The 23,182-nt window shown below is 47.9% G+C and overlaps 3 protein-coding genes across 7 annotated transcripts; 1 reads left to right on the top strand and 2 right to left on the bottom strand.

Moving 5' to 3' along the window:
* The first annotated feature begins 39 nt into the window (after positions 1-39).
* Positions 40-2,228, top strand: SPATA25 (spermatogenesis associated 25). The gene is made up of 2 exons (XM_065922102.1): positions 40-941; positions 1,320-2,228. The coding sequence occupies exons 1-2, from the start codon at positions 887-889 to the stop codon at positions 1,919-1,921; spliced, it is 657 nt and encodes a 218-aa protein (XP_065778174.1). The 5' UTR covers positions 40-886; the 3' UTR covers positions 1,922-2,228.
* On the bottom strand, positions 500-5,892 carry ZSWIM1 (zinc finger SWIM-type containing 1). Of its 2 annotated transcripts, XM_065922098.1 has the most exons (3): positions 5,663-5,892; positions 3,314-4,719; positions 500-746 (listed from the first exon to the last, which is right to left on the bottom strand). In XM_065922098.1, the coding sequence occupies exons 2-3, from the start codon at positions 4,571-4,573 to the stop codon at positions 582-584; spliced, it is 1,425 nt and encodes a 474-aa protein (XP_065778170.1). In that variant the 5' UTR covers positions 4,574-4,719; positions 5,663-5,892; the 3' UTR covers positions 500-581. The 2 variants fall into 2 exon arrangements, with proteins under 2 accessions (XP_065778170.1, XP_065778171.1); XM_065922099.1 differs by lacking the exon at positions 500-746 and having other exon boundaries at positions 2,654-4,719.
* A 942-nt stretch (positions 5,893-6,834) lies between these two features.
* Positions 6,835-23,161, bottom strand: ZSWIM3 (zinc finger SWIM-type containing 3). 4 transcript variants are annotated; one of them, XM_065922093.1, is made up of 3 exons: positions 22,801-22,931; positions 10,941-11,071; positions 6,835-9,209 (listed from the first exon to the last, which is right to left on the bottom strand). In XM_065922093.1, the coding sequence occupies exon 3, from the start codon at positions 9,041-9,043 to the stop codon at positions 7,286-7,288; it is 1,758 nt and encodes a 585-aa protein (XP_065778165.1). In that variant the 5' UTR covers positions 9,044-9,209; positions 10,941-11,071; positions 22,801-22,931; the 3' UTR covers positions 6,835-7,285. The 4 variants fall into 4 exon arrangements, with proteins under 4 accessions (XP_065778165.1, XP_065778166.1, XP_065778162.1 ...); XM_065922094.1 differs by having other exon boundaries at positions 10,987-11,071; XM_065922090.1 differs by lacking the exon at positions 10,941-11,071 and having other exon boundaries at positions 22,801-23,161.
* Between the last annotated feature and the right edge of the window lie 21 nt (positions 23,162-23,182).

Raw genomic sequence — 23,182 nt, 5'->3', positions numbered from 1 at the left:
TGTTTGTTTGTTTTCGTTTTTCTTAGAAAGGGAGCATTTCAACATCACCTAGACCAGTGACTCCTAGCCTGACTGCTCGTGATCTAAGACAGACTGCCAGTGCTCTGGGCCCTGATACCAGAGATTCTCATTTGATTTGTCAAAGGACATTGTTTTTGCAAAAGTTCCCCTCGAGATACTAAGGAATAGCCAGGGTTGAGAAGCATTTCCCTCAAGCAGAGGCCTCAACTTTGGCACATGGTGTAACCACTTGAGAAACTTTGAAAAATACTGCTAACTGGGTCTCACCCTGGGATTCTGATTTAGTTAACCCTGGGAAAAGGCTGAGCATCAGGATTTCTAAAAGCTTCCAAGAGAATCTACCGTGCAGCCTGGGGTGAGAACCAATGCCCTAGACCAACTACATCATTTCACAGATGGGAAGTGGAAGCCCAGAGATGGGAATGTATTTGTCCAAGGACACACAGCAAATGAATGAATACAAGGTGTTTCCTCCGCACACGCTGCAGGGCACAAAGCACCCGATTCCTTTCTTTGTATCTCTGATCATTTCTTTCATACAAATGATCTCACTTGATCCCTCATAACTTCTGGTGAAGTAGTGGGCAGTCATTTCCCCATCTTACAGATAAAGATATCAAGGAACGGACTGTCCAGGTGACTTGTTCAAGGTAAAGGCAAGAACCTAGAATGCCCAGTTCCTGGTCCAGCACTCTTTTAGCGCCATCCATTGTCATACGCAGGTTCTAGAATGAACAGGTCAATCCTGTGAGGTGGGTTCCAGGTGTAAAAGGGAAGGACTATGTGGTGACATTCTAGAAGGGTGGAGAAGGTAGGACAGGAGGCAGATGACTGTTTCCTCACAAATAGGGGCTTTGGGGCAGCCATGTCCTATTTCATGTCTCCACAGACTCAGCCAGGTCTTCCGTCTTCTGGCCAAGGTGAGGGGGCCCACGGAACTGGAGGGTGTACAACTTCCTGAGAACCTGAGTCCTGACTGGGGAGGCGGCGGTTCTGCTGGGCATTGTTGGGCTTGCCCTGGAGTCAGTTCTCTTTGAAGAAAGCCATTCCCAAAGTCCTTGCCAAGAGCCACCCACTTGTTCATTCACTCATTCAACAAACATGGCTCCGTCACCTACCTGCATTAGGGACTGATTTGGGGTGTGGATATGAGCAAAACCCAGTTCCCAACCACCAGACCGCCTCTTGGGCTGGTCTCAATTGCTCCCGATCCCAGGGCTCTGCTCCTGCGCCCTGCCCCTCAGGGCCTCCTCCTCCGAGACCAAGAATAACACTCCATCCCATTCCTGTCTCTGCAGGTGGGGCCGCTTCTCCGGGCTCATCTCTCGGCCCCTATAGTCCTATAGAGCCAGGGGTGGTGGCCTCTGGCGGACAAGGCCCACTGAGCCAGAAAGCTGAGCAGGTGACACCTGTTGCCCAGGCCTGGGGCCCGGCCCCTGGGGGCGCTGGCTGGGAGCCACCGAGGCAGGAGTACAACTGGTACTGCCACAAATTCCCCGCCGCGAGGCAGCCGGAGAGCCTGGGCCGGGAGGATGGCTACTCCAGAAGCAGAGCCCCCCAGCTGGACGGCCCCAGCAGGCCTGCGCCCCTGCTGCTGTGTGGGCTGTCACCTGGGGCTCCGCCGATGCCCGTCGAAGCAGGGGGGAAGGAGGCCAGCTCCCAGCCCAACATCTGCATCCTGACCTTGGCCATGATGATCGCTGGCATCCCCACCGTGCCCGTCCCGGGCCTGCGGGAGGAGGACCTGATTCGGGCGGCTCAAGCTTTCATGATGGCCCATCCAGAGCCAGAGGGGGCTGTGGAGAGGGCCCAGTGGGCGCAGGCGCAGGCCCACAAAGCCTCTGGGCCAATGGCCTTAGCAAGATCCCGGAGGGGCCAGCCTCCTGGCTCCTACTTGTAGCTGGATGAAATAGCACCAGACTCATAGGGTGGCTTCTCCGTATGGTTTTTGGGCAGGCAGGGTTGGTGGTGCCTATGGCAGGGACTGGAATAAGGTGGTGGTCTGAGCCATTCTGACAAACACCGGCCCATTCAGGGCCCAGACCCCAGGAAGTTCCTAGAAACCATTAAGCTGGGAGATGGGTCTTTGGTCAGAACAGTGACAATGAGAATTACCGAGGTAGATGGCCCTGCCTAGAGAGTGGAGGCTTCTTTCGTACCGTCCTGGTACTCCCATCAGAATTCTTGTGCAAAGCCCTAGGCAACATGCACTTTTCTCCTGCCTTTTGTTTCTCACTCTGCTGAGGGCAGGTGATGAGACCACAGACAAGGAAGGAACACTAACTCTTATTAACACTAACTCTGAGCACCCACTGGGCGTCAGCCCATCACATGCCCAGTCTCCTCTCATCCTACCAGTGCTCCGGGAAAGCTCCATTTTTACAGGTGAATGAATTGAGGCTTGCCTCAAGTCCCAGAGCAAGTAAAAGGCAGCACCCGGCCTCAGAAAGCAGACAGGGAAGAAACCAGGGTCTGCAATGTAATGTCAGACTCTATAAAGTCTAGTCGTTCTATAGTGTTGGGGTGGCCAAAAAGGTCGTTCGGGTTTTTCCTAACATCTTACAGAAAAACTCAAACATTTCGGCCAACCCAGTATTTCCTAAACTTCCTTCTACAAGACAAGAAACTAGACAAGTGCTAAAATAGACAACATTCACTTTAATAACCTCAGGATCGGGGGGCGTGGTGGGTGGTGAGACTGACAGCCTGGCTCTCAGCCTCTGGGGGGCCTTTTCCTCTGTGGGTAGGGTGTCATCTCATGACTGTGGAAGCTCTTACCAAGTCCCAGTCTTGATCTTCACTGTCTTATCTCTTATCCTAGAGCAGGTATTACCTGTTAAGGCCCTTGAGCTAAGAATGGGTTTTACTTTTTGAAAAGGTTGTTAGGGGGAAGAAAACAACAAAAACAACCCACACAACAAAGACAAATAACCAGGAATATACAACAGGCTGTAAGCGCCCAGCAAAGTCCAGGATACTGACTATCGGGCCCTTTACGGGACAGCTTTGCTGCCTCCTGTTTTAGAAATCTAGACACATTGTGGGTAGCAGGCTGTAGAAGAGGAGACCCTCGTGCTTCTTCCCTGGAAGGAGGGTCCGAGGAAGGACAGCAGTGTGAGTGTTGGGGGGAGGGTGTGGGAGGGGGATGTGAGTGATACAGAAGGATGAGCACCACAGGTAATCAGAGTTGGACCTGCTCATAAGGGCCAATCCAGCTGTCGGCCAGCTCCCGCAGGGTGCTGTACCGCCGTTCAAACTCCTCCTGGCTGCAAAGCTGCAGGAGCTGACTCACCTCCTCCGTGAGGAGAGCTACGGCCAAGCGCTTCTCCAGGGTCTCGCTCCACGTGCTGCCCAGGATGTCACCGAGATTGGGGGCACAGCCCGCCGTCCACTCAGCAGGCAGCATGTCGGGCTGGAGCTCCTGGCGGTGGGCGCTGAGCATGGCCAGGATGTGGCGGCAGGGCAGGCGGAAGGCCTGGTTGAAGTAGCAGCTGCAGCTGGCAGGGGGCTGGGGCTGCACCCTGTGGGTGTCCTCCAGGATCTGTATGTTCACCTTTTCGGAACCCGAGCCAATGAGGTGCATGGATTTCTGGACCACAGCAAGCTCACCCAGGCAGAGCTGGGCGGCCGGCCCCGTGCAGATGGCATCGAGTGAGTGCTGGATGCGGGCTTCCACCAACTGCTCCACTTTGGGGCTTTCGGGACTGCCCTCCAAGGGGGTGTAATGGTTCGGGGGACTCGGGCCCAGGTTGAAACTCACCTTGTCTCCCGAGTTCTGCCGAAGGTACCGGAGCAGGGCGCTCATGCCTTTTTCCACCACTGGGGTGGTTCCAAAGAACTGGCTGAGGAGGCGAGTGGTGACCTCCAGGCCCTGAAAATAGCGGCTGCTCTCGGCTCGGCTCCTCCAGCGGTGGGCCAACCAGATGCGGTCATTGAGCAGCCAGTGTGAGTGGAGCGCGGGCAGCTGTGCCGGTGGGATGCAGGTGCTCAGCAGCGTGTACAGCTTCTGCAGGTTCCCGGCCGTGGCCGAGCACATGGTGCTCCGCAGGGCGGTCAGGAGCAGCCTCTCCACCGGCTGCTCGAGGGCCAGTTGACAGAACTTGCCCTGGAGGAACTTACAGATGTGGAAGGCTGAGAGCAGGACCTCAGCTGCGGGGAACTCCATAGCGAGGGTGGGCAGCAGGAGGAAGTAGGGATCCACCAGAATGGTACAGACTCTCTCCCATGCTGGGTTAAACTTCTTGAACACCTGGCACATCTGGGCCAAGGCTTCAGCATCCTCCTTGGCAAGAATGGCGAAGTAGACTGCCCGGGAAAGATGACCCTCCAGCGGCACCCTGGGTCCATCCACCAGGAAGGTGTATAACACCTCGCCCCTCGGGTTATACGTCCGGTGGATAAATAAGATCTCTGGAAAATGGGTAAAGACTCTCTGCATAAAGCAGCTCTGATAGTTGAGGGTCTCTAACTGGGCAGTCTTGTTAAGCTGGTAGAACAGCAGAGGTGGGCTTGGGTCCTCAATCAGGAGCTCATTCAGCACTGTCAGCGCCATGGGGGAGAGGGGAAATGTCTCGATGCCAAGGTCAAAATATTTGCTCTGTGCGACTGCCAAACAGAAGGCTCCCACTCTCTAAAGCTCCAACTAAGTCAAGGCTTGAGGCTGGGCTGTAGACCCCAGATCTTAATCCAAAGATGGGCCTATGGAGAAGAAAAGAGATATAAGAAGCCAGTAGGGACTTGGCTCTTCAATTATTCATCCAGACAATATTTTATTCCTTAACTATGTATCAGCACTGTTCTGAGGGACATGCAATAAACATGTAAACAAACAAGGATGTATCAGATAATGAAACTTACAAAGACCCTAAAACGGGGTAAGGGTAGGCTGGAGGAGGGAGGGATGCCTTAGCCAAGGCAGCCAAGGAAGCTGCCTCTGGGTGGTGGGAGGATGACTTGGAGCTGAGACATAATTGATAAGAAGTCAGCATGGAAGGATTTGGTGCCAGAGATTTAAGTGAGTGTAAAGGGCGGAGCTGCTTTTTTTCTCCTTAAATATTTAAAATATTTGTACAGCACGTTGTATTTACTTCTTGGCCTCCATTCTTTCATTGGTCCTGGTATATACAAGAGAACTGCAATTGCCCCAGACTTACTGTGTGATCTTGGGCAAGCCAGTGATTCCCTCTTAGCCTCAATCCCTTCAACCGAAAACGGGGTTAACAAGTGTTCATAAGTCTTTCCTCCCTCTACGTAAATCCCTCTATTAACTGTAATACTTTGTTCAAATGTTTCCTCTATTTAGCCCGTCAAACCGGGTTACTGTCCCCATTTTACAGGTGAGAAACTGAGGCTCAAAGAAGTTAAGTGACTTGCCTACCATCACTCAGTAAGTAGCTGGAAGCTGAGTCTTTGGCTCGGGATTCTGACTGCTTGCCACAGTAAAAAAACAGAGACAGAGAGGGGACGCGGCCTCTGACCTCTCACCTCTAACCCCGGGGGCAGGATGGGGATGTCTGGTGTTCGCATTCGGGGTCTGGCCAGAGCCAGAGGAGAAGTCAACCTCCCACCCTTTTGGGGGCTGTGTCATGGTGACTGCGGTCACCAGCTGCCTCACACGTCCACCCCTTAAGGAATTACTCACCCACAGCTTGGCTCGGTCGCCATTTCTCCCTATTTGACCCTGCCTCTGACTCTGACTGACCTCTAGGCTCACCAACCGCGGCGCCAGCTTCCCGTGACTCGGGCCAATGGCCTGAGGAATTCGCTTTCGGACTTTGTGGCAACGGCCAATCATAGCCCGGCGATTTGTGGGCGGGCGCTGTTACCAGGGTTACGAGGGGCTCGGCTGGCGACAACCAATGAAAGCCTGAAGACACCAGCAACCTTTGGAGTCTGAGCCCTGGAGCTGAAACTGCAGAAGCACACGTCTGGGAAGAGGGCTGGAGGGGCGGGTTACTATGGAAACTCCCTCAGAGGCCAAAAAGCAAAAAGAAAATAAATAGTGTTTCAAGATTTTTTTTTTTTTTTTTTTTTTTTTTCTTTTCTGGTCAAATTCCAAAACCCCAGGAGGGTAGAAAGTGGTGCCTGTGTGACTGTATTGTGTCTTCTGTCTTATGGGGAAGCTGAGGCCCGGGTCTCAAATTTTGCTTCTCCAACAAGGGTCGAGGGGCCCAACTCTCGGAGTTGAGGAGAGCGAGATCTTCTTGAGAGAGCCGAACTTGGGTGTTGCTCAGCTCAACCCCTCCAGTATTTCACAGGCAAGATCCAGAATGGAGTTGTGACTGTTAAGGTCATGGTGAACTACTGCAAGAAGCAGGATTGACTACCATCTTTTGACCTCGGTTCCGTTGAAGATGGTTCTTGGAAAGCTGGGAAGCTACCAGGCTTTAGGTGACTAAGATTACAAACTAGCAACAACAACAAAAGTCTGTGTTGGTGCTTAAACCTCCATTGAATCTAGAAGGGAAACTGGAATTAGAACAGGCCAATGGATTAGTTTTTGCAGATGAGGAAACTGGGGTCAAAGAAATTAAGAACTTGCCCACAGTCCCCCAGCAAGTTGAGGGCAGTCAAGTCTTGGACCCAGGTTTCTTCCCTCCCAATCTATTTGGCTTCTTTCGGCTAGAATATGAGGCAGCCTGAAGTCCATGTTGAAAACTTGGTTGCAGGAAGAGGATGAAGCAAGGGGTAGATCGCTAAACATTGAATTTGAGGCATCGGACTCTATTTGGCTGCACAACCCCCATCAGATTCCTTCCCTGTTCAGGCAGAACACATTTCTCTTGCTTATTTGCTTTTATTTAAAGAACAGAAACAAAACAAAACTTTAATATGAATAAAAATAGGTACAAATAAATTCTTTGTAAAGAGCAGCAACAGCCAAGTAGCACCCTCCTTCCCTTTAGTCCCTGAAACCAGGTCCGTTTTATCTCCCCTTATCCTGGGGCTGGGTTTCATCTCTGTAAAGTGAATAAGATCTGATCTCAGGGGTTGAGGGAGAAAGAGGAATGACCTTTCTTCATGGAGATAACTTTGGCCTTGAACAATGAATGAGGCTCCCAAGGAAAACCAAAGCCAGGGCAGAAATGGGGCAGATTCAAAGGACTGTCACCCAGTAGGGTTCTTCTTTCTCTTGGAACCATTTTCCTAACCCTACCTAGAAAGACGTTGCTTAAAACGCTGATCCCGAGCATGTCCTGCCTGCTTTGAGCTCTCAGACTGCTAGGGAGAGGGGCTGGCAGTCTAGTGTGCCAGTGCAAGTGCTTCAACCGAGGATGGTGGTGGCAGCGGGATCCAGTCCCTCCCCTTCCTCCTGCTTTCCCCAGAGGAAAGGGAGGCGGCCCACATCCCTGAAGTCCCCCGGCCTGTGACTGGGCTCAGGAGGCTGGTGGGGGGCCGCCCAGATGTCCACGATCTTGCGCAGCGTGGAGCAGCGCTCCTCCAGCTCTGGTCCCTCACTCTGCATCAGCAGGTTTGCGAGTTCCCTGCTTAGGTCCTGAATCATGTCGTTCCGTCCCGGCTCCCCTGGCTGGCCTGCATCCGCCGGGATCAGAATGGGGTCCCGGAGCTCCCCGCTGGGCCCGAGGAGGTGCTGGTACCTCTTCTGCCACCGGCGGCACACCATGGCTTCACTCACGGGCCTCTGGCTGGTGTGTAGCAGCGCCAGGATGTGCCGGCACGGCAGGTGGTACCGCTGCTGGAAGGAGCAGCTGCAGCTGCGGCCGTCTTTGCTCACCTGGTGGGAGTCCTCGAGCAGCTGCACGTCCACGGCGTAGCCGGCCACGTCCACCAGGTGCGTGGAGCTCTGCACCACCGCCCACTCGTTGTGGCACAGCTTGTAGGCCAGGTCAGAGCTGCTCTGGCGTAAGGAAGCCAGCATGCCACCCTGTGAGGGCTGCCCCTGAGGAGGCTGCCGCGGTGGCCCCCGCACCTGCTCTGGCTTGGCCTCCTGCATGGGGGGCCTGCTGAGGCTCCCTCTGTAGAGGCCGGAAGGCTTCTTGGACTTGGAGGCCGTGCTTGCTGACCGGGCTCTCTTTAACTTGGGGGGAGCGGTGGGCAAGTTCTTCACGCCTTTGGTGTTAAAGAAGTCTATGTAATCCACGAAGCGGAGGATGCAGTCCAGCAGGGACTGCTGCTCCCGGAAGAGGCTCGACACCTTGCTGGTGACGATGTCCAGGCTGTCCATGTAGGTGCTGCAGGCGTGCAGGCCCTTCCTGACGTGCATGTACCACAGCAGCTCACAGGAGAACCAGTGGGCCTGCAGGAAGCTGAAGAGCTGCTCATCGAGCAGGGCCCGAGACATCTGGCAGAGATTCTGCAGGCTGGTCTCGGAGGTGACAAACACGGCCTCCCGCAGGGCTTCCTTCATGAGCTGTTTAAAGGATGGATCTGCGGAACTACGATGCAGCTTCTTCTCCAAGAGCCGGGTCGTGTGATAGATGGAGAGGAGGGTGCGGGCACCAGGGAAGACCTCCTGTAGGACGGCTCGGTGAGGGAAGGACGGGTCCACGAAGACCACCTTGACCTTGGGCCAATCTGAGTTGAACTCTGTAAAGATGCTCAGCATCTTGGCCACGGAGGTGGCTGTCTCAGCCTTGAGCATCGCGAAGTGCACCACCCGTCCCTCTCGTTCCTTGCTCTCCACCAGGAAAGCGTAGAGGATGTGGCCCTGGACGTTCTCCACCCGGTGCAGCAAGAGATTCTCTGGGAAGCGGACAAACAGATCACTCATCTTGCTGCTCTGGAAGCTGAGCCGGTCCAGGTCTTGGCTGCTGCCCACGCTGAAGGAGGCCATGGAACCCACGTCCACCTTAAGAAAGTTCTTCATCACTTTGGCTATCTTGGCCAGGTCAGAAGGAGTGATGCCCTCCTGCTCTGGCTTGGCGCATATTTGGACCTTGCCTAAGCAAAACGATGGTTCACTCGGGGACTTTGCAGCTGTGCCGAGGTCTTTGTTGATCGCGGGCTGTGCAGACTGGAGTTTCTTCTGAGATTTGCCAGGGGCGTCTCCTCTAGGACCCATGGCTTTGGAGTCAATGTGTATATGCTGTGTGTTGAGTTCACTGATGACTAGTCTATCCAGTTTCTCATTATACCGCAGGAGCAAGTATGCCGGGCACACGTCTGCCTCTGTGGCTCTCTTCCTGTTTGACTGGGTCCGAATACAGACAAATTTCACCTGCACATATCTAGGGAAGGCAGAAGCAGCAATGAAACAGGTGCTGACTACCCATTTCTCTCTTACAAGCCAAGGCCCTGTAGGGACTCACAGGGCCTGATACATTTCCTGGAGACCACAGTGTGGTATAGGATATGGGAGAGAAAGATTTACGTTCACTCTCCAGTCCCAAAGTACTCAAGTCTTTCTTCAAGACCCCATCCAATTAAAACACCCTTCATTTGCATCTACAGAAGTTCTAAGCTCCAACTCCTTTTATTTACTCTCATTTTCCCATCTGTAGTTGTCCATCTGAGGCAACCATACAAGGGGAAATAGATAAGCGGCAACAGCAGAACTGGTTGCCTGCTGTCTAAAGTGTCCTTTCATTCCTGCCTTCAGGGAGCCATTGCCTTCTCTGCCTTCTCCTCCAGGAAGCAAAAATAAAAGAGGTCTCAGGTTAGGGTGGATCTGGGCTTCCTCTCTAAGAGGAAAGATCTGGGTTTGTCTTTGACTTAAAGAAAAACATCTACATCCTGAGAGTGAGAACCCTGTTGCTAGATGATCCCTGGGATTCTGGAGCTTTGCTGTTCTAGACTGAACGGGCCTACTCAAAGGAGAACAGTAATTAAACTGAATATCTGTTCTCTCCCCCCTTTCTATCTTCGAGGCCCAAATCAGGTCCTACCTTCTCCAGGAAACCATTATGGATGCCCTCAAGCCACAGTAATTGCTCCTTACTTAAGATTCATAGCATTTATTTGAAACAAAAGGCTTAGTAGATTTTCTGGGTAGCAGTAGTGGTTACACAGTGGGGAGGCTGGAGGCTGACTCTCTGGATTTGAACCCAGGCTCTACCACTCAGAAGCTGTTTGACCTTGGGCAAGTTACTTCACCTCTCTGTATGCAGTTTTCTTAACATCATAAAATAAAACTAAATAGGGTTGTTATGAGATTTAAATAAGCCACAAACATAATATTTAGCCCAGGGCCTGGTTCAGCCTTTTATTTATTCTAAATAGGAGTCATCTACTGTTATTACAGCTCCTAAGCCTTGTGACCTCTTCTTGGGCGTTTATGCAGTACTTTTCCAATTGGATGGGGCTGTTTTCAAGTGGCAAGAGTAAATCAATCCTCAGCATATTCTAAGCACCTAGCACAAATGCTATTCTTTGAGCAGATGCTTGTGAAAGATGGGCTGGCTGAGTGACTCAGGGACGACAGGTGGGTGGGACAGGTCACACCCCTGCCTCCTCAGAGAGGTCCCAACCCAAAGATTAGTAGAGAGGAAAAAAACCTCAGCCCCTGGCATGACATGACACAACCTTGGTATCTCAACAACCCTTCTCAAACACTCTAATCCAGCTGGACCTGTTTGCTCACCCTGTGGGGGCAAGCTTAAAGAAATAGGATGTCTGGCCTGAAATAACAGGGCGGAGGGGGCCTGAGGTTGAAAATGCCTGCACCTGCTGTGTGCCCCACAGGGGGCAGCCACGTCATCCCTGGCTCAGGGAGCGGCCTGGTGGTATGGCAAGGCCAGCAAGGTGTGACCACGGAACAGCCTCCTTCTGACTCTCCCACCTGTTTTCCACTGCCCCCACCATCTTGTTTTATTGTACCCTAGAAAGACCAACTGCTCCCTGGGTTCCTTACACTGTGTCTCATCTCTGTGCCTTTGCTCGTGTTGTCTCTCTGTCTGGAATGCCCTACCCACCTGTCCTCATCTCAGAGCTTACTCATCCTCAGGACTATGTGCAACTACCTTCTTTCCTAGGAGGACTCCCCCAAGCCCTCAGGATGGGCCCTACCCTTCCGCTGGCTCAACATCTTGGCATAGATCTTAGCTAATCACATTGTATTGACTTTATGTGCTCATAATCCATGCTTGTTAACCTAGTCAAAAAAAAAAAGAAAAGAAAAGAAAAAAAGACACCGGTGAGAGCCAACCATAAAGATCTTCCCCCCTTTCCTGGTTCATTAATGACTGCACCTCCCAGGGTGGAGACATCAGCATTCTTTTTAATTCTTCCTTCTCCATTCAATATGTTAAGTCTTTTAAATTCATTTCTCCCACTTTTGCATATATTAAGGATTACTATATACCAGGCTCCATGTGAACCCCTTACATGCATCATTTCATACTAATAAAAGGATTCTACCAACCACATTTTACAGACGGGACAACAGCCTTAAGGAGGTTCTCGAGCATGAGAATCTGGGATTTAATCCTCTGGCTAAAACTGGAGGATCTGGGATTTGAACTGAGCCTGCTTGGCTACCGTCTATGTAGTTAACTGCCGGGAGCCGTTAGGGGGGTCCCGCTCGTGACGAGGTCATGAAGAAAATACCAGGCAGGCAAGGCCATCCGGGACCCCATCCATGACGAGGTCACGAGGAAAGAACCTGACAGGCAAGGCCGTCTGGGATAAGGGACCCTCCAGGTTGGCCTCGGCCTCCACCCCACCCTGTATCCTCCCCGCTTTTTCTGCTGTTGTTCTGTTTTGCCCTGCTGCGGATTCTTGTGTTGCCTGCCGAGAGCTCTCCTGCTCCTCTTTCACTGAATGAAGACCAACTTAAAAGCTAATTAATAAATCTCCTGGATGCTGGTACCCTATGAAGGGGCCAGGGATGAAGGAAATGCTTCCATTCAAACATTTTGCTGGCATTCTGGCTTGTTTGATAAATGTGTGATCTCATTGCACAAAATGCTCTTGATTGTTCTAAATATCCTAAGCACAGTACGCTAATGAAAGAAACTATCAAGCATAGGCCCCTTCGCAGGGTGAGAAAAGCTCCACAAATAATAGCCACAAATGTGCCTAATAGAAAATACTTTAGATAGAGATTAGCTGGCGACTTCTTGCAGGTGGTTAACTTTTAGACTAAGAGCCTGTTTTGTGCCATATCTGCTGTTTCTGCAGTCCTTCACATTTGTTCTGTAAAAATGTAATCCTATCTAGTTCCCATAGAGATGACGCTTATTAGAAATAAAATAGATTAATTATAAGAAAAACAGGGTCGGCTACTGAAGTTGCTTAAGTCACACCAGGTGCAAGCCATAAAATGTTAGCAGGCCTGAAGGCCAAATGATAAGAAAGACTCTTGTGAATGAAAAAGTATGTTGGTGACATCCTGTTTCTGTTGAAGGTCAAGTTGCTGTAATATTTTGAGATGACCTGTGTGTAAGCAATATGCACTTCCCCCAAAAAGATGTTGTTAAGGGTATAAAGGGGCCATGCGAAAATAAACTTCAGACTTAGCCCCGAGCTCTGTCTCACTCTCTCTCTCATTCGCCGACGCCGTTCATCCTGAGGGTTCCCCTGGATCCTGCTGGGGCTGGACCCTGGCAGTTAACCATTACGTTACCTATCTTCTTCCAAAATATTTCTCCTTCTGAATTCTCATTTTTATCTTCCTTAACTTGACCCTCAATACTTTGTTCAGGTTCAATAGTGTCCTTAAAGATCTCCAAACATACTGTGCTTGTTGGCATCAAGCACTTCAAACTTCAGGGGCACTAGGTTAAAGCCTCTGTCATTTTTTCCTGCATCTCTTAATCTTTGGTACTGAGCTATAATTTACACACAGTGAAATACACAAGTCTTTAGGAAGAATTCTTAGAGCACTGTAGTCTTTTTAATCTATACTTACTTCTATCTCCCAAGTGAAGGCACAGACTCTCTTTAAGACAGGGATAGGGTTTTGTACTTCTGAATCCCCCTTAGTGCTTCTAGCCCAGCATGCTCAGCCAGGCCCTGAAGGAAGGAAGTCAGCCAATCTACTCTGTAGGTCGTTAGATCTACTCTAACTGGATGCGCCCCCAGTGTACTCCCAGTGCCCATTACTGCACCTGGCACAGAGTAGGTGCTCAGAATACACACGTTAAATGAGTGATTGCATGACAGAAAATTCATCTTACAGCATGATGATCCTTACAGCACGTTAGGAAGATCACCAGGAGAGTTCTGCCAGGTGACTTGGCTTTTATCCCGGCACTATATTATTAACTGTAACTTTGGACAAGTCCTTTGTTTATTTTCAAACATTTACTAAGTCTATTATGTACCAAACACTATACTAGTTGCTCAGAAGGTAATGGAGACAAATTAGGCTTTACTGTCAAAGTCTGCTGAGCAGGGAGATTAGTACGCAGATGATCAGTAAAGTCAGAACTAAGTGAAAGGTTAAACAGAGATATAAGCAATACACTTATAACTGAATAAAGAGTAATTCTCCTTGACTATGGGGATTGGAACAGATCTAAAGCTTTTGATTAATTTCACATGAAATTTGTGTCCTTGCTGCATGTAAACTGCACCTCAAGCAATGAACAGAATTTTTGCAGGTGAAGTCAAGCCATTTTAGACAATATAATCTGAGTTAGGAACAAGACTCAAGATCTGAGTTTAATTTCCAGCTTTACCACTTAGCTGTGTGAAAGTGAACAAGTCACTTCATTTCCTCTCAGCCTCCAAATCTTATCTATAAATACAGAAATAACAAAGCACTGGTTTCTGAATAATCAGTACCTGATCCAAGAATAGTCACCACGACTGAAACTGAATTCAGGCTTCCAAGTGGCGCTAGTGGTAAAGAACCCACCTGCCAATGCAGGAGATGTCAGAGACTCAAGTTTGATCCCTGGGTTGGGAAGATCCCCTGGAGGAGGGCATGGCAACCCACTCCAGTATTCTTGCCTGGAGAATCCCATGGACAGAGGAGCCTGGTGGGCTACATAATCCATAGGGTCGTACAGAGTCGGACATGACTGAAGTGACTTAGCGTGCACAAAAGTGAATTTGTTTAAAAGGCTGTGGCAGAGAAAGATGATTTACAAAATGATATCACCTATATGTGGGATCTAAAAAACATAACAAACTAGAGCATATAACAAAAAAGAAGTGGACTCACAGATACAGGGAACAAGCTAATGGTTAACAGTGGGAAGAGGCAAGGGGGGAGGGGACTAAGAGGTACAAACTATTAGGTATAAAATAAGCTATAAGGATATGCTGTACAACATGGGAAATATAGCCAATATTTTATAATAAAAATGTGATGAAATCTATGAAAATTGTGAATCACTATACTGTACACCTGTAACTTACGTAATATTGTACAATGACTATTTTTTTCTTTCTTTCTTTCTTTTTTTGGCCACGTCTCGAGGCTCGTGGGATCTTAGTTCTCTGACTAGGGATCAATCCCGGGTCCATGGTGATGAAAGCCCATGTCCTAACCATCTGAGCCACTGGACCACCAGGGAGTTCCTCAACTATTCTTCAATTAAAAAAAAAGGCAGGATCGGTTGGTAATTAATCCAACATCCCCCATCCCCCTCCTTTCCTCCTTCAGGCCAGTTTCATTCAGGTTGTTATTCCTTCCCACACAGCTAAGTGCTCCAGTGATGGTCTAAGTCAGTTAAGGTAATCTCATTAAGAACGGCCATGGATACTGGCCCAATTCTGCAAAGAAACGTGATAGGAAGTCTGTAGGAAGCCAAGGCAGGCTTTTTCTTCTGAATGTGACTCCTACATACGGGCCATGTGGCGAGACAGCCTGAGGATGAGGCTGAGACCTGAAGATGGCAGCGTGGAAAGACAGGAAAGCCCGAGCCGCTGAAACAAGCACCTCTTTGGGCTGAGAAATAAGGCCTTTGGAGTCAGGGTTTCCAGTTAATTGCAGTCCAAAAGGCATTTTCAGAATCCATGTTCTATAGAAAATAGTAGAAAAAAAGATTTGAGCAGATCTTTAAAAAATGAGATGAAAATTATGAAAATATTATATGTAATGAAATTTAAGTCATGTACAGATGTGAGAGTTGGACTATAAAGCAGGCTGAACACTGAAGAACTGATGCTTTCAAACTGTGGTGTTGGAGAAGATTCTTGAGAGTCCCTTGGACAGCAAGGAGATCCAACCAGTCAATCCTAAAGGAAATCAACTCTGAATACTCATTGGAAGGACTGATGCTGAAGTTGAAGCTCTAATACTTTGGCCACCTGATGCGAAGGGCTGACTTATTGAAAAAGACCTGATGCTGGGAAATATTGAAGGCAAAAAGAGAAGAGGGTGGCAGAAGATGAGATGGTTTGATAGCATCACCAACTCAATGGACATGAATTTGAGCAAACTCTGGGAGATAGTGAAGGATAGGGAAGCCTGATGTGCTATAGTCCATGGGGTTGCAAAGAGTTGGACACAACCTGGCAACTGAACAACAAGCTATAACGGTGGCTGTCTGCCAATTCTTAAAATAATCAAAGAACAACTTGAAGAGTCAACTTTTTTTTCCTGATGTATTTCCCCCAAACATTCTTATACTTTATTTCCTGGCTCACTTTTGCAATATGTAAAGGTCAGTTTTACCAAAATATTCCTGTGTTTTATCATGTTTCCTAAGGGCCTAATTTAGTTTTTTTCTCTGCAAATCCTTTGCTTTTCAAGTCTGTATCACATCACTCCTTGATTTCCCTTCTCCATCTGTCAGCTGGCATAAGGCTGTGGGAAATGTAAGGATATCTCTATCATGACTCTCAGGGACTTCACCAAGTACCACAGCTCTTGGAAGACGTGCTATTTCAGTCTGCAATCAATTTTATTTGCACTGTATTATCCTGAGGTTTACCCCATCTATTCATTAGCCAGAAACTGACTACCAAAGATGTTGATGGAATTGGTGGAGACAAGCAAGAAGGAATGACTAAGTAGTAACTAATTTCAAAAGTGGCTAGTTTGTTAGTATCATTTTTGCTCTCCTACACAGCCTTGTGATTAGAAAAGAAAGAAAGTGAAGTCGCTCAGTCTGTCTGACTCTTTGTGATCCCATGGACTGTAGCCTACCAGGCTCCTCTGCCCATGGAATTTTCCAGGCAACAGTTCTGGAGTGGGTTGCCATTTCCTTCTCCAGAGGAACTTCCTGACCCAGGGATGGAACCCGGGTCTCCCGCATTGTAGGCAGATGTTTTACCGTCTGAGCCATCAGGGATATGTAGAAAATGAAAACTCATAACAAAGGCTTGGTTCAAAGGGTGTGATGAGGATTAAATAAAAGACGTCTGTAAAATCCTTAGCAGAGGAGGGAGGTTCAAAAGGGAGGGGATATATGTATATGTATACCTATGACAGATTCATGTTGAGGTCGACAGTCTTCAGTCTAATAGCTACCTTTTTTGAACACTTTTTTTGGGAATGTGTTCCAGACTGAACAGTAGAGAGTCAACAGAACACTTCACGGACTGTTTGAAGACTATCAATCCTCCAAAGACATAACAAAAAGAAAAACACACGTAACAGCCATACATAAAAATATGGGGAGGGAAGCTGGGCGTAAAAATCACAGAATCTCCCAGTTGATTGGGATTTTGGGTCATTTAGTAGTAACTCCCACGACACAATTCTCTCTTTTAAAAATACCTACCATTTTCTGTCATGTACTACAGCTATGACTTTGGCAAATATTACTGTGCTTAAACCACTACATGTATTTTATGTAATCTTCACCACATCCTCCTCATTTTGCAGAGGATGAAATGGTGTCATGGAAATTAAGTCTTGCTCCTGGTCAGAGTAAAAGCCTGTCTTTCTGACTTCAGAGCTCTCACTTTTAACAGATATGCCAGTTTTTCCTGAACTTCAAGGAATCACTGACCCTCTTTCCATCTGCCATAGCCATTCCTATAACCTTTGTATTAGTATTTTCAAATGGTTTTGAGTCAGCTCACTTTATTTAATAAGGATCTTTATGTTTAGATATTAACATAAACACTGAAAATCATCTCGCCTGACCACCAGTAGTATGTCTGTCTGGTTGCAGGAAACACTGCTCTGCTAAATTACTCCCTGAAAACATTTCCCCCACCTGCCCTCCAGACCCACAAGAGAAGTGCTCATCCCACACATCCATACATCACTCAAAAAGCCCAACACAGTGCACTCTGGCACAGAGGCAGTATCCAACACAAGCTCCAAGAACACCCTTTACAATACCCCAACAAACAGACACTCCCTCTCTGCTGAAAGCCTGAGCTGCTCAGAATTCACTTCCTCCCAAACTAGCTCTGGCATATGATTATCCTCAAGGGTAGAGGCCACAATTCACTCAATCTTTTTAACCCTAGCTCAAGCCTGGAGGGGTAAACCTTTTTACCTCTCACTAGAAATTTGTTGAGTGAATCAATACCAGGATGCTGTTACAACCCAGTGGTTGAGGAGGGAACGTCAAGCTGTGGCAATAAACAGGATGGGTCTGATCTTCAGCTAACACCTTGATGCTTTCTTACAACTTCTGGAAATCTTGTGACTTCTCTGGCAATCCAGTAGTTAAGACTCTGCACTTCCAGTGCAGGGGGCGCAGGTTCAACTCCTGGTTGGGGAACTAAGATCCCACATGCTGTGTGGTGTGGCCAAAAAAGAAAAAAGAAAGAAATCTTACCCCACTCCCTGCTCCAACTTGCTCACTCCTTTCTGCGCATTCTTATTTTCCTTGACTGTAACTGTACCCCAAATTCAGACTTCCCTGGCTCCCACCAGGTGATTTTGGGGCTGAGGATGGTTTTTGTCACAGGTTCTCTTATTTGCCTCTTCCAAGTCTTGACTATCCGGGCCTCTGCTCCTTGCCTGCCTTGACTCTATCTACCTTCTCTCCTCCCTTTTGCCTAAGAACACAGGAGCTAGGGGGTAACCGCTTTCAAAGAGTTACATAATGAAACTAGGAGCCTTAATGTAAAGCAGGGAGGTAGAACTTTTAGTCCTCTTAACACTCAACTTCTCCTGGCCGTTTCCCCCACCTGCACAATAACATTATTATAAAGGCAATAATATTTATGGAATATTTTCTGTGTAGTGGGCCTTGTGGTAAACACTTTACATGTATTAACTCATTTAATGGGAGTGAAACCTACTTCTGACAAGGAGATTCAGAGGGCCAAGTCAGGTAAGGAGGTGAATGTGCTTTGTAAACTTATCTCCACAAAATATCAGGGATGGGCTGTTTTTTCCTCCCCAAGAGCCTGCACTGGTATCAAGTGTCAGCTAACACCCACACTATGTACAAGATTAAAGTTCCTTATCATTCCCCACCTGGCACCTTAGACTTTCCTTTGGCTCTTACTACTTGTCTTTCCTAGACTCTTACTACTATTTTATTGATTGATTGACTGACTGGCTTTGAGGCTGATCAGAGATGGAACCTGGGCCCTTAGCAGTGAAATTGCAGAGTCCTAACCACTGGACTGCCAGGGAATTCCCTCTTATTACTATTTTAAGGAAATCATTATTTCTGCAATTAGAGTTTAATATTTGTCTCCCTGACTGAGGGCAAACTCTATGAAGGCAGGGACTCAACTTATGTTTTTCAACACTGTTTCCAGACACTAGCATGGAGTAAGTTTTCAGTTAACAATCTCCAAAATCAATGAATTAAATGGTTCATACAATGGAGTGATGTGGAGTAATCTCCAAAATACATTGATAAGTGAGAAAAGCAAGGTGCAGAATGATATGTAAAAGTAGTATGCAAGGGACTTCCCCAATGGTCCAGCGGTTAAGGCTCCAATGCAGGGGGCCTGAGTTCGATCCCTGGTTAGGGAACTAAGATCCCACATGTGGTGCATTGCCACAAAAAAAAAAAAAAAAGAGTCAGTCACCTGTGGTTTTTTTTTTAAAGGTGCATATGTACACACAAGATATATTTTTTCAAGCTCAGAGTATGTCAGGAAGATAAGAATGGTTGTCTCTAGATAACATACTGGAAGGGACACTGCCTTTTGCAAACTTTGATGTAATTTGAAATTTCTAAAAAATTAAATGACTATATTGACCACTCGAAAACGAATTCATTTTAAAAACTGTTCAACCTGCAAAAATAAATAAAACCAATCTGCACCTCTGTTAGCTAAGTCCCTGCCATTCTTTTTGGTACTGCTTCAGCATAAATCTTCCTTCTAGTCAAGTATGTCTCCTCACTGCCTTCCAAGGACAGCATGTTAACATATGCACTAGCTCACACTCCACTTCTCCCTCCAGGATGTTAACCCTCTTGTGATAGGCAGATGGGCCCCTGAAGATGCCAATTGCCTCATCTCTAAAATTTGTCAATATGTTGGGTTACATGGCAAAGGGGAATTAAGATTGCAGATGGAATCACGATTACTAATTACCTGATTTTTTTAAAGGAAAACTATCCTAGATTATCTGGGCAGGCCTAATATAATCACAGGATCCTAAAAAATGGAAGAGGGAGGCAGAAAGGGTGCCAGAGAAGGAGATGGAACAAAGCAGGGTCAGAGTGATATGACGCAAGGACTACATCAGCCATTACTGGTTTGAAGATGGAGGAAGGGGACCATGAGTCAAGGAGTGTGGATAGCTTCTAGAAGCTGGAAGGCTTGAAAATGGACTCTCTTACAGGGACTCCAGGGGCTCCCCCAGTGGCTCAGAGGTAAAGAAGCTAACTGCAACATGGGAGCCTCAGGAGACTTGGGTTAGATCCCTGGGTCGGAAGATTCCCTGTAGGACATGACAACCCACTCCAGTATTCTTGCCTGGAGGGCTACAGTCCATTGAGTTGTGAAGAGTCAGACACCACTGAAGTGACTTAGCACGCATGCACAGGGACTCCAGAAAGAAATACAACTCTGCTGATGCCTTGGTTTTAGCCCAGTCAGATCTGTGCCTGACTTCTAACCTACAGAACAGTAAGCTTCTAAATTTATGTTGCTTTCATCATTGTTTGTGGTAATTCGTTACAGCAGCAGACAGAAAATACACCTCCTGACACCTCCCTGTCCCTGAGGACCCAGCTCAAGCTCTCTTACTTCCCCAGCCCACTGTGACATTTCTGAGTCCCTGCAGCACCAGTTTCGATGAGTTATACATTTAACACTCGATGACTCATTCATTCAACGGTTACTTAAGGCCTGCTGTGAGACAATCCCGGTGCTAGACCCTGGAGGTGATCCACCTGAAGGGCATCTAGGTGCATTTATGAGGTGTTTGGACTTGATTCTAAGCAAGCAGCATGGTGTCAATCAGTGAGAATGCAAAAAATAGTAAACAAGAGTCCCTCCCTCAAAGAGCTCAGCAAACCAGCGAAACTTCTGTAAACTATAATCCAAAAGGATGTGCAAAGAGCTATAACAAGCGCTGTCAGAACACAGAGTAGGAGCACTGAACCTAACCTTCAGGGAGTTAAGAAAGGGTTTTTGGAAATTATGCTAGTATCTGAAGGAAAAGTAACAACTAGCTAAGACAGAGTTTTCCACAAGTGGTCCAAAATGACTGCAGATAACACAAGAATGTTTAGTAGCTACTTATAAAAGATACACTATTTTTTGGCCACCATACTGTTACTTCTTATATACTATTACTTAGATTGGTTCTAAAGTTTCTTTGAATATTAGAACAATTTAAAGAAAAATGTTAGGTATCTTAGTTCAGGATATACAGTGCAGAGAGGATAGTATACAACACAATTGATGTTTAAGGAAGAGAGCGCTAAGATAAGTGATGGACAAGGTTATTCTAACCAGTAGAAGTGGTTAAGTGCAAGGACTAGGAAGCTATGGGCTTGGGACAGGGGCTGATCATGGATGGAGTAAGAGTCAGTGAGGATGGAGCACGCAGTGCAAGATGGGGAGGTCAAAAGGGTTAGATGGTCTGGCGAGCCAGGTTAATAAAAGTCCTGGACTTAATCAAGAGGGCAACGGGAAGGCTATTGCACTTTATCTGGCCTATAGTGTTAAGCAGTTTGAAGCAGGGCTTTTTTTTTTTTTTTTTTTTTTTTGCATTCTTTCACTGCTTAGAAAGATGCCACAGGCGTAGATCAAAGTCCAAACACCTCACAGTCACACTTTATGGGATTCTCCATAAAGTACTGGATTGGGTAGCCATGGCCAGGGCATCTTCCCGATTCAGGGATCGAACCCCACTCTCCTGCATTGCAGGCAGATTCTTTACCATCTGAGCCACCAGGGAAGCTCGAAGACCTTTTATTGATGAAAGTCTCTCAGTTGTGTCCAACTCTTTGCAACCGCAAGGACTATACAGTCCATGGAATTCTCCAGGCCAGGATACTGGAGTGGGTAGCCTTTCCCTTCTCCAAGGGATCTTCCCAACCTAGGGATCGAACCCAGGTCTCCCACGTTGCAGGCGGATTCTTTACAGTGAAGCCACCATGGAAGCTTTGATTGATGGGTGAACTGCAACTGACACGACCGCCTGCCAGGTACAGCATCCTATACTGTTTCTCAAACACGCCACATTCTTTCATATATTTGTGTCTTCACTCCACAGCTCCTTTTGGTCAAACCCCTCCGTGATACTTGAGGTTAACCACTGTACTTCTGCACTAGCCTTCTGCTTTCATTCACAGCCCAGCAGAAACCATTACTTCCAGTGTGAAGCCCTTCCTGTCTTCCCAGACACTTGCCACTTCTTCCTCTGTACATACCTAATAAAGCATTTATCACATACTAGTCCGTGTACTAAGCCATCTCAAGCTCTTTGAGGGCAAGTTTAGTTACTTATTCATATTTATCTGTACCCAGCACAGCACTGGACTTCAGAGCAGGGAAAAAAACACCGCCTGCCTGGCCAGAGAGTGAGCTTTGGCCAAATGTCTCAATCTAGAGGTCTCAAACTCAGATACAGTTTGACTCTCAGAGTTGGCCCATAGAGTGCATGTTCACATGTGAATTGATTTCCAATTTTTAAAAAGTGGACACATTCACATAAAGCCTGGACTGCTAACTCCATTTGCCCCATATCTGGGAACACTGGATCTTCACTCTCACATGGAGGCCATCAGCTGGAGTTAATTGGCCTGCTCTCCATTTTGCCCAGTTCACACGACTATTCTCCACATCTATTCTCCCTAGCACAAAGACCTGGTGTTGATTATTTCATCATTCCTTTTCATATAGTTAAATTAAAAGTTCAGTTTTCTTACACGGGGCTGTTTCACCTGAGGGTTGTTTCATCTGAGTCCGGAAGGCAATTGAGTTTTTCAACCCTTAACTTAGCCTCCAAGCCTCTTTTCTCATCTGCCAATGGGAAAAATAACATTTGCCTGTGATTTTCAATAAACCCCTGTGGGTGAAAGCGTACCTAGAATAGAGGATGCTCCTGGGGCATGAGAAGTGTTTGAAAACCGGTTTGTTAATCTCCGGAGCTCGAGAACCATTTACAGAACTAAGGAATGAATGAAAGAATGAATGACCAATCTAACAACCAATAACTGACTAGTGTTACTGCTTTGTAAAGAGAAGACATGATTAAAATTCTCGCCAAGGCATTTTTATCCATTGTGAAGGCCATACTTTGTGTCTGGGATATGGCAGGTGCTCAAAAAATGAGATAAACTGCAGTCGTCATGAACTCCAGAAAAGCTGGGAATGAAGGAGTGAATGAGTGGAGGTGACGTGGGTGGTCAAAAGGCGATGCCTGTGGAGGTTTTGCGCTTTTCCCAGGCACCTAGCAGGTGGTTAATGTGGAATTGTTCAGAGACGGGGCGGGGTGGGGGTGGGGGCGCCCAGGTGCACTCCCTCCTCCAGGCCGCCCTCCTCTTTGGGACTGTCCGGCCTCCTCCCCACCCTCCTGACCCGACCCCGCCACGCCCTTACAGGATGTCCTCGCGGATAGAGGTGCCATGGTTGAGGTTGTGGTACCGGACGGAGACGCAGTCCCTGAGAATGAAGGAACACTTATTCTCCTTTTTGTAGGCGCTGAAGCACTCCTTGAAGTCCTCGTAGGTCTTGAAGCAGCTCCCTAGCTCCATGGCCGCCCCCTCGGCCCACCCAGGGGCTGCACTAAGATCAACACCGGGGATCAGAGGTCACCTAGGAAGGTCTACAGGCTGGCGGTCTCCAGGATGCCTTAAGAGCGGGCCTCTATTGGGTGCCTTGTTACGGAGCTCAGGAGAATCCCACGGCCTGAGGGGGTTACCATGGGTTAGGTGGGTTTGCTCTCTGACAAGAGGGGAAATGACACTGAACCCTAATTACC

Source organism: Muntiacus reevesi, chromosome 2, assembly GCF_963930625.1.
Source record: "Muntiacus reevesi chromosome 2, mMunRee1.1, whole genome shotgun sequence".
NCBI classification, from domain to species: domain Eukaryota; kingdom Metazoa; phylum Chordata; class Mammalia; order Artiodactyla; family Cervidae; genus Muntiacus; species Muntiacus reevesi.
The sequence above is the reverse complement of the archived record's forward strand: the minus strand, read 5'-3'. Positions and strand labels throughout refer to the sequence as shown.

Bases quoted from the DNA above. Each gene is read 5' to 3' on its own strand.
- SPATA25 (XM_065922102.1), top strand. From the start codon at position 887: ATGTCCTATTTCATGTCTCCACAGACTCAGCCAGGTCTTCCGTCTTCT. The intron at 942-1,319 runs GTGAGGGGGCCC...CTGTCTCTGCAG, and splicing joins TCTTCCGTCTTCTGGCCAAG to GTGGGGCCGCTTCTCCGGGC.
- ZSWIM3 (XM_065922090.1), bottom strand. From the start codon at position 22,955: ATGGAGCTAGGGAGCTGCTTCAAGACCTACGAGGACTTCAAGGAGTGC. The intron at 9,210-22,800 runs GTAAGGGCGTGG...TGCCTTCCCTAG, and splicing joins TCTATCCGCGAGGACATCCT to ATATGTGCAGGTGAAATTTG.
- ZSWIM1 (XM_065922098.1), bottom strand. From the start codon at position 4,573: ATGGCGCTGACAGTGCTGAATGAGCTCCTGATTGAGGACCCAAGCCCA. The intron at 747-3,313 runs GTGAGTCAGCTC...TGTTCATTCTAG, and splicing joins TAGCTCTCCTCACGGAGGAG to AACCTGCGTATGACAATGGA.